At 41.5% G+C, this 13679-nt stretch overlaps 1 protein-coding gene across 24 annotated transcripts in view; it reads left to right on the plus strand.

The window, feature by feature from the left end:
• Positions 1–13679, plus strand: part of PCDH15 (protocadherin related 15) — a 736955-nt gene that overhangs the window by 405295 nt on the left and 317981 nt on the right. For 23 of the 24 annotated variants that reach the window (XM_021381881.1, XM_021381890.1, XM_021381879.1 and 20 more), the window contains one exon: positions 1821–1939. The exons of the other annotated variant lie outside the window; for it this stretch is intronic. In XM_021381881.1, the coding sequence (XP_021237556.1) occupies positions 1849–1939 (91 nt within the window). In that variant the 5' untranslated portion in view covers positions 1821–1848. The remainder of the gene's footprint in view (positions 1–1820; positions 1940–13679) is intronic. 24 annotated transcript variants of the gene reach the window in all.

Here is a 13679-nt window from a genome sequence, read left to right on the forward strand (position 1 = left end):
AGAATAACAAATTTTTGAATATGAGGAAAACCAAATGGAGAGTGGGATCTCAGCTAGCTAGGTAGCTTTAGACTAGATATTAGGAAGAAATTCTTTACTGCGAGGGTGGTGAGACACTGGAATGGGTTGCCCAGTGAGGTTGTGGATGCCCCCTCCCTGGAAGCATTCAAGGCCAGGCTGGATGGGGCTGTGAGCAACCTGGTCTGGAGGGAGGTGTCCCTGCCTATAGCAGGGGGGGGTTGGAACTGGATGATCTTAAAGGTCTCTTCCAACCCAAACCATTCTATGATTCTCATCTCTGCAGTCTTTGCTAATTAAAAACGAGCCCCACTTGCTGCATAAAGGAGCCTAATACATCTCCCTGTTCTAGTGTGGGGAAGTGTCAGACACCTGGGAGGCTAAAATTTTTCAGTAATACGGTCCTCTGAATCAAGTTAATTAAACATCACAGCTTGCTTCCTTTCCTTTTTGATACATCTAGCTTTTTCCTCCGCAGCACCGACACATTCGTGCTTGGGTCTGGGTTTTTTGTTTTTTTTTTTGGAGGGGAATATGTTTTTATCATAGTACTGTGTCCTTTGTATTAACCAAAATGTTGTCAGTGTTGATTGAGTATTGAGTAAATTCAGATCTTAGGGAAATTCTTATCTTTTCCAGTACTTAATGAAACGTACCTGTTAGTGGAAATCCTGCTTTCTTCTGGCATGTGTAATGCTGAGCACCATCCAGAAGGAAACACACATGTCCTAAGTTCTGTTTTATGGTGTGAATTAGAACACATCTGTACATTTGTGTTCTTCTGTAAGCTCAGTTCATGATAGTACAACTTCAGTAACGTCTTGCTGAGGTGGATCAGGCTGTGTTGACACTAAAGCTGTAAGTGGGGGAAACAAACTCTGTTTGTTTGACTTGCAGTGAAATGCAGTGGTTCTGTAACTACGGTAGGAAGCTATAACCAGAAACTGGCAATGAAATCTGAGTCAAGTGTTTTGCCTGGGAAAACTGACAGCACTTAAACCCTTTTTATACAACAGCTTGTTCTTATGATGCTATAACTCCCTCCCCATTTCATGCTTCTGTTGCTAGGAAGTTCATTGTATTTGCCACAATGTTTTTTAATGTGAAGGAATTTTTTTTAAATAATTCAGTTATGGACTACAGAAATATGTTAGTTCTCTTTAATGGAGCAATAAAACAAAGATTTATATAATTTTTGAATGTTAATCACTCTAAATACTCTCAGGGATTCATCCAAACATGTCATGATTCATCCAGACCTGTCTTGACCGGTGTATTCCTCTGATTTTTTTCTTACACATGTAAAGTTTGGTGTTTTTGTGTTTCCTCCTCTGCTAGCCACAAACTTACAGCGTGATTAGAGAAGGTCATTAGCTGGATTCAGTGATGTTTTTTGTTGGAAGAGGTTCTGCTGGGCTGTGTGAATGAATACTGAGTCTTGCCTGACTTGTGCAATTGAACATGAGTTTTAATAAGCAGAACCCCTCCAATAGCATCGCTTCTCCTAAGTGCTGTAAAGCATAAGGCTGATGCAGGAAGAATAAAATAAAGGTTTTTTTTTGGTGGAAATTTGGGCTTAGTAAAGCAAATGCAAGTTTTTTGCTTGGGAGGCTGTGCATGCGTGATTATCAAGTTAATGTATGTTTATATATATTGAGATGAACTTTGCTTGTTTAACAGAAGCAGTGTTGTACTATTAAGGGCTGTATATACCATATATGCACACTTAGCTATGGAATAGTTTATAGTCACCTTTATATAAGTTGGTTGACTAATGCGTGTATCAAATCTTTCTTTTTCAGATCTGGCTTGAGTGAAGTTTGACAAAAAATGCTACAGCAGTTTTGTCTCTGGAAGTGGTTAGCTGTAGGGATTGCCGTTGCTTCTATCTTAGCAAGTTCCTTGGCTCAGAATGATGAAGGTAAGGCTTCTGCTGTGGGAATGTAGCGGTGGGGAGGATGGGATGATTCTGTGATTTGTTTTGTCCTCCTGGTATCATTACATGAATAAGTGGTTTGATACTTGCTAGTAAAGAGGTTTTACAATAAAGGAAGGTTTGGATTTGTTGGCATTTGAATCTTCTGGTCTTTCTTTTTTTTTTCTTTAACAAAGGTGTTGATTTACCAGGTAAGGTAAAGGAAATAGTAGGTTGATGTTTGTCAGTACTAGATACATTCTCACAGCTGGATTTTGTTTCAGACAACTCTTCTGGTGGACGTGAAAAAGTTTCAAAGTAGAGTAATTTTGCTTTTATGAGAAGTATCCTACTTGATGTTTTTTGGCATTAAGTAGTACTTTTTCTCGCTAGTGGTACTAATCATTCGCCAAATGTGCTTTTTATTCCTTTCCATCCCCCAGTCCAACCCTATATTGTACTTGATAGTGATGATACAGGGGAAAACTTACTTCACCTTGGCCATTTTTACATACTGTCATTACAGCTGTTATTCTTAACACTGAAGTGTATGAGCTGCTCATGTTTTAGATGCTTGATCTCTGCTTGGATACAATTAGCTTGCTTGTTCATAATGTATTATAGGGAGCCATTAGGCCTTGTTATATTAGACTCAGCAATGGTCGCCAAGTGCTCTTTGAACAGCAAAACACTAGAACTGTGGGAGGAGAGGCTGTGTGGCACTGGGATGTCCCCCAGCACGTTCAGCACTGTGGGAAGAGTAGGGTGCTGGAGAGCAGTGGGGAGGAGGAGAGCAGGATGATAGTGTAGCACGGTGCTGTATGCCTTCTGGGTTAAGGAAAAAGTTGTCGGGACAGGATGAGAATACAAAGCAATAGTGTCTACTGCAATGTTCTTTGTAGCCAAGTAGGCAATGTGATAATCGACATCCAAAAGGATGTTTCTGATCAAAATAGTGTTGGCTGTGAATTGCACTTGAGTACTAATTCCTAATGATTCATGAATGATGCTGATGCATGCGAACCATGTGGCAAAGATGCCCCAGAAATCATGGTGTTAGCCAGTATGACATTTCAAAATAGGAAAACAGTTTCCTCAGGTATCAGCCCTTGTTATTTTCTATTTGTTACCTGACAAACTTCCATCTTCCTACCTTTTTATTAGTTACTTTAGAGGAAGAGAAAGATATTTGTCCATGGCTATATGTAAAGCTATTGTTTATTAATGATTATGTGTTTGAAAATGCTTAGTGACTTCCTTACTTAGAACAGTTACATAGCCTGTTCTTCGCAGTTATTCATCGGTTGCTCACAAGGCTGTGCTGCCTGATGGCATCTCAGGGTAGGAGAGAAGCCCTTCAGCTTCCTGGTTCTGTTTGGTATGAATGAAAATGGTGTCACTGACAGATAGCAATGGCAGCAGAAATTCAACAAATACGTTTTTTTGTTTGTTTTTATTTCTTAAATTGCCTTTCACTGTTTTGACTTATCTGCTTCTTGTATTCCGTGTTTGCAGTAATTTCACAAACACATGCCAGTAAAACTTTTACTCCTGTCACCAGAAAAAGACTTGAAAACACAGAATATCTTTAAGTCATGTCTAAATCTCTTCAATGACTTACAGATAATAGTCTATCTACTCCAGCTCTCCACCATTTTGAAGACTGCATTCAGATTCTATCAGGGTTTTGCAGGCTTCCTTTTAGTGCTTTAACCTAGATTCTTGAAATTGCATTTTCTGGTTAAACCAATGTTTCAGACAGGTTTACAGTGATCCTTGCTAGTGCGACCACCTAATGATATTCCTCCTGGGTTGTTTTTTTAAATCTGTTTTGGCATGATCCATTCTGTTTAGCTCAGATCCCAGGTTTGTGTTTACTGTGGAGGTTTTCTTGTTATACAGAGGGTACCTTGATGTTCAGTGAATGTAAATTTGATTCATAAAGCCAAGAGTATTGTTACTTTACTGGGGGAGACGTTCAGAAACGCCTTTTCGTAAGGAATATGCAGCTGACCCACTCCTGATACCAACTCAGAAATTGTTTTATTTTTCTTCCTGTGCTCAGGGAAGTGTGAATTTAGCTAAAAGTGCTTCTCTTATCTTTGTCATACTCTGCATAAATGTCGTAATGCTCTAATAGAGTGAAAAAATGCATGGTAATTAATTCAAGTCTGGATGGGATATTAGTTACTCAACAACTTTCACCTAGCTAATGGGACAATGAATGTAAAAACCTAATTTCAATTGTATCTCTAGAAGCGAAGTAGTGACATCTTATGTCACTGCAGAAAAGTACTTTTGCATGGCTTGGACCAGAAAAGTTGCTTTCATTTGCTATAATAAAATTTGTAATCTAACTTATAGCAAATATAAGAGATGCTCTCTTCCAGCAATTAAAATTTAAAAATAGTATAATTATTTTCACAGCACAACAATCAAGAATACAAATCAATTATGACATAAATTATAACTTTTTTCTTTGCATCTAGCATGCAAATGATCTGCTTTCATGGTTGTAGCCCTGCGTATTCGGTTAGCTGCATGTCTATATTCCTGCATCTAGCACCATTAGCCCATACTTTTGCTATTTCAAATGTTTTTGCTTGACCTCCTGAGTTGTCACATCTTTCCCCAGCCGCAGCAATTGATGGTGTTACTAAGTGACCTTAAAAACTTCATCACTGACTGTCTTGGAAATAGCTGAGGCTTCATGCTTCCTGTACTGACAAGAAAACTGTCCCAGAATCTCATTTGTTCATTTGGCTCAATGCAATTGTTCATTTCTGCCCTGACTTTATTCATGGCTAGCTGATAATGCCTGCATAATCCTTCAGTTCAGGTGATGTGCTTCCCTCACTGATATTTCTACTTTTCAGCCAAATTAACATTAGAGAACAGCAATTCTCCATTTTGGTTGTTGCTTGCTAAACTAAACAAGGGCATTTCTGAGGCTGCCCTTGCAGGCTGGGTTCTGCTTTCCCTCCTGATCCCAGTGGTGCTAGTGTTCCCTTCTGCCTGCCGTTCCTCTTTGGTTGATGATGTCTGTGACCTTCACCTACTAACGTGTATTTTGTGCACCGTGGTGGCATGGTGGTTATGCTGTAATTCAGCACTCTCTTCTCCAGTTGTGATTTGTAACAGCATAGGTCTGCAGAGACCTTTGATAACAACATAATTGTCTGAAATGTGCAGAACAACCTCAGATTTGTACCTTGTTTCGCTTCCGTTTGTCCTAGTAACAATTCTGCTCTGCCTGTGCTGCACCAAGTTTTCATAGAGCTGAAAAATCAGTCATGTGGTGCTATGCACTTGTAGGGATGGGATCACCTTCCAGGACAGAATACCCATCAGAGCAAAGGCTGCCTGCCTGCTCGTCCTGCTCAGCTCTCCTCAGGTGCTATTCAGATTCCTTATACTCATCCATCTCTTACAGCTCAATACTTGTCCTGGTAATACTGGAAATACTGGTATTTCTGATGCCTCTAGTTTGTTCTTTTCCAAGCAGCAAAAAAGGCTGCAAATAGTTTTGTTGTTGTTGTTGTTGTTGTTTTTCCCCATTTAGTCATACATTAGCTTAAGTAAAGTAAAAATGTCATTCAAGGCCTGAAATAAGGCCAGTGGAAGTGCTCCAAAAGTAATACCTCCTGTTTTATTATGTTGACTCACAGCATCAGAGGTAGATGTTGGTGGTATGGCAGTAGAGGTTGAACCTTCCCATCAGTATTCCGTTCCATTTTGGTGCTGTGTGATGGCACAGATGGCAGCAGAAGGGAAGTTTGATAAAATGGCGTCTGACATGGGAGTGCCAATGAAGTAGTCATAGTGTATTTGATGAGAACATGATTAGCAGCAGTCTTTGGTCAGTAGAGAAGGCTGCTGAATGGAAATTCTGTCTGTGCATGTTCTGATGCCACAAACCAGTAGAACAAAAATGAGCGTTTGGCAAATAGCAGGTTGACATTAAGTCTAAAGGCTGAAAATTGATATACCTGTCATGAAGGGTAGAGCTGTGAACTGGGGGTCCTGGTAACTTAGCCTTTACTCTTAAAATTGGATGGAAGGTGAAAACAAATCTGATCACTTTTTGAAAATGGAAGAACACCAAAGCCACAAAAGAAAACCTTAAAAATAAACAAAAGAAATCAGTTGCAATGAGTTCATTAACTGTGTTTATAGAAGTGTTTAAAGGAGTTCTGAAATCTCTGTGGTCTGTTTAATACAATGGCATCTGAAAGATTTCTGATGATAGTTGTTGGCCGGGACCTTTTGTACCTGAAGTTGACTTGTTTGACTTCTCTGTTTCTGTACCAAAACAAAAGGCTTTCAAGAAAAGAAAGAAAAAAGAAAATACTCTCATTTTGGTTGAAATGTAAGATAGTACATGCTGCTTTTTTTCCTTAAGCTAATGAAGACCCTTGAAGGGCTCAATCAGTGTTTCCCCATGTGTGGGAGTATAGGCATGCCTGGGAGAAATAGAGGAAGTAACTGACTTCAGTGGGAACTGCTCAGAAACTGTTTGCTCTTAGCAGGTGAAATGATTGCCATGGGCAGAGGAGCTGGAGCACTTGCCAAAATGGATGGAGGCTTTTCTGAAGAGTGCCTGTTTTCTGTCCTGAAAAGAGATGCTGGTAGAAGGAATGACTTAATTGTTCTTTTGATTAAACTCATAGTATCATCAGAAATATAACGAGTTGTGGCAATCTACTCTACAAATATGTAAATAATTCTGAGATTTAGGGTACGGATTAGAGGTGCAGATTTTCTCAGTAATATTTCAAAACATAGGAAATTCAAATTCATTCATGCAGTTATTCATTTAATTGCATAGATTAGCTGGATAGTAGTTCAGCAACTGAACTACTTTGAAGGTCACGGTCTCAGGTGGTCTGTGTAACTGGGGCAGGTGAGCCCCTCGTGCGTGGGATATCCAGAAGCTCTTGACGGGGTGAAGCATGCAGATATGACTGAGCCAAACCTTCTCCTCTCAGTAAATATAACTGATTCACCCTGCAGCTGCCTAACAGTGGATCTGCAGCAATGGAGCACTGTGGCAAGTCCAGAGGGGCTTGGTAGCATCTGCCAGGTTGGGCAGAATGTAAGAACTCATCTTCTCTTGATTCTCATGCTGAAAGTCAGACTTCTCAAGGTGCTTGGGCCAGGCAGGAAGGAATGCATCTCCTGTGAACTTCAGCATTTACAAGATGTGGAGCTAATTGAGAAGTTGTCCATTAGTAGGTATTGCTGGCATCTGAAATGAAATAATATTGAGTCTACTCAGAAGAATCCTAATCAGGAGGAACCCAAATATGTTTTTCACTTCATAGGGACTGAACACTTGTTCTATCAGGATATATAAGGAATGACCTTACTCAATTAAATAGTCTTCATCGTTACCCTGGATGGGAGACTGCATTTTAAGTAAGGTTTTTTCTGTGAAAAGCACAACTTTGCCACCAGGATTGTGCAGACATAAGTTCTTTGAGCTGTTTTACTTCTGCATGGCACCCATTAATTTCTGTCTTTAATTCAGTCTAGTGTAGTTTTATATGCTACAAAAATTGAGTAACCACAGGGCCTCACAAATCACTTTAAGAGGCTGCTTTAAAAATGAAATGGTTTCAGATCTTGATGTATGACTGTCGGGCAGGAAATTAATTCAGGAAAATGCATATTTGAATACAGGTAGTCCACTTATCATTTCCTGAGCCCTGTACTGTACACATACAGTGGAAGAGAGAGAATGCAAACAGGTGCTTGCCTACAGGCTGCCTGAGAAAACATCTGCTCTTTGTTGGAACAGATATCATTTGTTTGCTTTGTGAAAGCTCAGTGCTTTTGATTGGGAGCTCAGTCGCTTGGTTCTGTGGTAGTCCTAAAGGGAAAGGAACTGCTGTTGATATCTGGAGCTCAGCTACTAGTTCCTTTGAAGAGTTTAGTTTTTCAAAGTGTCACTGATAGGAAAGTGTGACGTGCCACTAGCTACACTTTGAGTCTGCAGGAGACCTACTTCTCTTTGGCAAGAGGCAGATTAAAGATGTGAAATAAAGGTTTGAGAAGCAAGCTTCATCCTCCTTACTGCATACATGTTTCATTTCTTTGTCCCCTGACAGAAGGGACTAAAGCCCTTATGTGCTCCCTGTGACAGATGAGGCAAGAAGCTGCTTGTCAGGAAAAGACAAAGCCCAGATCCCAGTGTGGGACATCCATGTGATGGAGTCTAGCTTAGAAGGAACCTTGTCTAGGGGCTGACCTGCCATACTCTCTTTGCTCAAGCCTTATTCTTCGACCCATGAGGTATTGTGTGTCAGATTGCTATTATATTGCCCAGGATGTATAACTGCAAGCACTTCGGGTCTCCTGCGACTTGACTGACCTGAACACGACTATTGAGCCAGCACTTCCCCTCCAAAGGAAGGTTGCCCTTCCTGAAGGGTTGAGGCTCTCACTGGGGAGGGGGAGGCATGGCGCAGAGAAAACAAGCCCTTGTGCAAGGGCACTGGCACAGCTTTTGTCCCCTCTGTGAGAGTGGTTTGTCTTGGGGTTTTTGTAGAGCAGGGGATAACTATAGTGATAACAAGCTGAGCTCTTAAAACCAGAGACAGCTGTGTCCGTTTGTGTGTTGGTTTATGACCGTAGAGCATGCATGTTGAGCGGAGCTGACTCCTCCGCTGGTTCTTCTTGTGCTTTAATGGTTGTGTTTGAAAGAATCTTTGTGAGGGAGGAATATGTCTGTGTAAATTTACTGGATGGATTAGTGTTTCAATATATAAGCAGAATCAGACTGAGGAAAGGCATGTTTTCGAGAATATTGTGGTATCTGTGATCTCCATCCTTTGTCCAGATTTCACAGAAGAGATTTAGCAATTCCACTGAAACTAATTCCTTCTACCCAAGTGAGGCAGCATGAATGAGACAGTGCTTTCTCAGGTGTGGGAGATTTCACCCTGGTTTAGGAGAATGAGATAGGACTCTTGTGTTGCTGGGTACGGATTATACTGTAAATGCTCTTAGTGTGTTTATTCAAGAGTAAAGCTCTTCAGTCATGAATATTCTGAATCTCTTCACAAACATATGCATTAAAATCTGAAGTATGCATAAATGAAATTTTGGGCATCTCTGTTCTAAAGATGTTTAAGGCAACCACCATCACTGCACAAGACTTGCTGTAGTTCTGCTGACATCTTTCTCTGTGGGCTTGATTTAGCTGCCACAGTTCCCCTTCTGTACATGTTAGACACTCTGGTGCACATTCTCTTGTGTGCTCACTCCTCTCTAAAAACCCGTTTTTGTGCATGAAACTCTTTTATTTGTAGGGCTCCCAGACTGACCCTTCAGCTCTATTTCTAGCTAAGCATGCTCCTTTTGGTCTTAGGCATCACTGTCCCTCCCCCATACAACTATAGAATCACAGAATTGCTCAGGTTGGAAAAGACCTTCAAGATCATCAAGTCCAACTGCAACCTAACCATACTACTCTAGCTCTAGCAACCCACTGCTAAATCATGTCCCTGAGCACCACATCCAGATGGTTTTTAAACACATTCAGGGACGGTGACTCAACCACCTCCCTGGGGAGCCTATTCCAGTGCTTAACAACCCTTTCTGTAAGGAAGTTTCTCCTGATATCCAACCTAAACCTCCCCTGGTGCAGCTTGAGGCCATTTCCCCTTGTCCTGTCACCAGTGAGAAGAGACCAACCCCACTCTCACTGCAATCACCTTTCAGGTATTTGAAGAGAGCAATAAGGCCTCCCCTCAGTCTCCTCTTCCCCAGACTAAACAGCCCCAGTTCCTTTAGTCTCTCCTCCCAGGGCATATTCTCCAAGCCCTTCCCCAGCCTTGTTGCCCTTCTTTGGACCTGCTCCAGCTCCTCCAACCTCCCATCTCATTTTCCTTCTTCTTACTCAGCCCAACAATAAGAATTACTTTCTGAATGCTTACATGAGACTGTCACTTGCTGACAAATAAACTGTGTATGCAGCTACCTCCTCGCCTCAATTTAATCCCTTTTTGATGATATGTATCTGCTTTAAACAAGGCATGGGGAATTCTGCTTGATAATAACTTTATAAAAATTAGAGAATAATAAAACCAAACCAGAACCAACTCATACTGATACCTGCATCCTTTAGAGCACAAGTTGTGTGTTAGAAATTACGGGTCTGGCTTTGAAGCGCTTCAAACACCCAGTCTGGGGGCGCGTACACTGACCCTATCCCTGACGGGATACCATACTTCTGATGGAATGGAAAAATGTTTGTAGCTAACTTCACAGTAACTAAGATCATTTAATTACTTATCATTATGTATCTTGATAAAACTCCTTAAAAATGGAAGTTAAATAAACCATCAAAACCAGGTATTTTTAGAAATCCAGTAGTTGATCTAGAATGGCTATTGCACAGAGATAGTCAGAGACCTGTGTTGCTTAGTTTGCTTCCTTGAGATGCGCCCATTGTAATTAAAAAGTGTAATCGACAGTGACTAATGTATTTGTTATCCAGATTGCTTAGGGAGCAGAGATCATGTGCATTTATTCTGCTTTTCTCTGAAATGAAGGCTGCTATATCGGTAGCGTTCACCCTGAGAGTTTCAGATTAGGGAGTGGATTTGCAGCTTTTTTGGAAGTGTTCACAGCTGTCATTGAGGATTCCCCCCAGTACCAGTATATCTGCTCAAACAGTTCACCTGCTTTGTGCTGTGCTGAACTGAAGGCCGGAACTAGGGTAAGGTCTGTTACCTTCTGACTCAGTGGTTCTGTGCTTGTTTCTTGGCCAATATGTTGCACTAGCTTCAAAGAAATATGAATTAGAATTTATTATATGGATCAGCAGGGAAGCAGTTCTGCTTCAGTTCAGTTAACTTATATATCAGGAACAGCACTTCTGACTGCATTGGTAATGGGGATAGTTCTGTTTTATTATGTGGCAAAGGCAGCTGATTGAGTATTGTGTTATTGCAGGGACACTTCTGGTTACGGCAGCAATAAATACTAAGTTTTAATTACTAAAGAAGAAAGATCAGTAGTTCCTTGGGGGGTGGGGGTGGCGGGTGCGGAACGGACTAATACAATGGTACAACTGCTTTTTTTTTTTTTTACTCATATTACTGCTGTTTTTGGAGAGAGTGCAGTTTCTAGTTACATGTCCAACAGTGTCCAGTGAATAAGTACTTTCCCAATGGGTAAGACTTCACATATGTAATGTGAACTTAATAACAGAGCAAATAGAATGGACTTGGAAGGACTTCTGCCTTGAGAACCTTAGCCTGTACGCATCATGGGTATGACCACTGGGTTTCCCCTAGGCAAATAGCCTCTCTCTGCTCTTCTGGGGAATCGGTGTTGAAAGATTAGAAATGTTTTGTCTGTGGCAAAAGGAACCTTTATGGGAAAACTGAAAGAGGAAGTTTTGGTTATTTAAAAGAGAAAAAAGTGAATGTTTTACTGACTGTTTTTTTTTTTAAATAAATAATCATTCTCTGATGTAGTATTTATGAAAGCACTGAGTGCACTGAGGCATGGAAAGCCTTAAATGTTGCAGAAATGAGTCCTAAGTTATTTTTCAGAATCCCACTCAAAGATGCTAAGTGTATTTTTGAGCCAGAATATTTAAACAGTTTTGTTCCATATGCAGAATTTCAGATGTGTAGTTTCAGCTGTTTCCCTTTCTTCAGCACCTTTTTTGTTGTTGTTGTTGTTCCTTCCAAGTTTTCCTTTCTATTTTACATTGCAAAATTCATTGGAAGAAAAAATTTGGATACTCTACTACATTTATAAAAAATTAAAGTTCTTATGAAGTATTTAGTAGCCTCACGATCACAGGCACTGCTTCTCATGGAGGACTTCAAGCACCTTGATATTTGCTGAAAAAGCAGTGCTGCTAGGGAGGCACAGTCCAGGAAATTCCTGCAGAGAGTTGAAGATAACTTTCTGACACAGGTAATAGAGGAGCCAATGAGGAGAGGTGTGCTGTTGGACCTTGTTCTTACAAAGAAGAAAGGACTCCTAGATATCTGCTGGGAAAACAGCACAGTGAGCTGAAACCAATCCAGGAGACTCCTCGAGTCCACTGGTGATAACTTTCTGGTCCAGGTATTGGACGGATGGACCAGAGATGAAGTGTTGCTGGACTTGATGCTCACCAGTGCGTAGGAGATCAGTAAAGGGGTTGAGATTGGAGGTACCGTGGGCTGCAGTGACCATGCCCTGGTCAAGTTCTTTATCTATTATTATTATACTCTATGATCTCGAATGCGGACCTGGCAAAGAGTGGAGTCAGGACCCTAAACTTCAGGAAAGTGAACTCGAGGCTGCTTAAGGAATTGCATTGGATGAGATCCTCTGAGATACTGTCCTTAGGGACTTAGAAGCGGAACAGAGTCGACAGCTCTTTAAGGATATCTTTCTGAAAGCTTAAGAGCTTTCTGTCCCCCAGCATAAGAAATTAAGCAGAGGAGGTAGGAAACCAGCATGGCTGAGCAAAGACCTGCTCATCAAATTGAAGATCATGTACACACAGTGGAAGCAGAGACACGTGACCTGGGAATAATACAGGGAAGCAGTCCAGACATGCAAAGATGGCATCAGAAAAGCCAAAGTGTGTATAGAGCTGCACTTGGTGAGGGATGTGAAAAATAACAAGAAGGAATTCTACAGCTATGTTGGTCAGAAGAGACAGGTGAAGGAGAGTATACTCCCTCTGATAAATGAGAAAGGAGAACTGGCTATAACAGACCTGGATAAGCTTGAGCTACTGAATGAGTTCTTTGTCTTTACTGGCAGTCAGACTTCTCACGTCTTTTGTGTCCCTGAACCTCTAGGTCTAGGAGGGAGCAAAATCCCTCTCACTGTGAGACCAGAGCAAGTCTGAGACCACCTCACATGATGCTGAATGTGTACAAGTCTATGGGGGCAGATGACATGCATCCTGGGGTTCTGAAGGAACTGGCTGATTGGTTGCCAAGCCCCTGTCCATCATCTTTGAGCAGTCATGGCTGTCAGGTTGTCTGAACCCTTCTTTTCTTTTGGCTCAAAGCTTGCTTTCTGAGGTATGTTTTGTGATAAGACTCTAACTGACTTACCAAGGAGGCAAATGGTGGGTGTCACCGTGTGGCAATCAACATCACCGTGTGAACATTTGAAAGCATTTCCTTCAGGGCTGTTTGCCCCAGGAAGAGAGTGTTCAGGAGTGTTTACTGGCAGAAGATCTGGCCTGTGACCAAGTAGCGCCAGCTTGGTATGTGAGACTGGGGAATGATACCAACGTATCCTGTGAAAAACAGGATGCGGGTGGGCACCTCCCTGCTCCCTCTTATCTGCTGGCAAGGCCCGGAAGATGGGTTTTCTGCTGAGATCCCAAAGCCAGAAGCTGCCACTCCAGAGAGAGCTGACTCAACCACTAACTGTCACTCCAAAGAGAGCTGACTCGACCACTTTGGACTTATAAATAAGTTCGTACTGCTGCTGGAGGTTGTCGTCAACCAAAGCGGTTGGCAACCGAACAACAAGCCCTGATGACCCATCACCCAAGAAGATCAACGTCAGCACTACAAACAACACTGGACCCCTGGTGGTGACTATCTCTCTTGCTTTCTACAAAGACTCCTTGCTTTTTTTTATTTCTTTTCTATTGCCCACCTTCCCTTCCCCATCTCCATAAGCTACTGGGATTTGTAATAAACTGGTCGGGCTAACATTTGATCCGTTGTGTCTTAATCTCGCCATCGGGTATACATATATTGAAAGA

Source organism: Numida meleagris, unplaced genomic scaffold, assembly GCF_002078875.1.
Source record: "Numida meleagris isolate 19003 breed g44 Domestic line unplaced genomic scaffold, NumMel1.0 unplaced_Scaffold119, whole genome shotgun sequence".
Lineage (NCBI taxonomy): Eukaryota > Metazoa > Chordata > Aves > Galliformes > Numididae > Numida > Numida meleagris.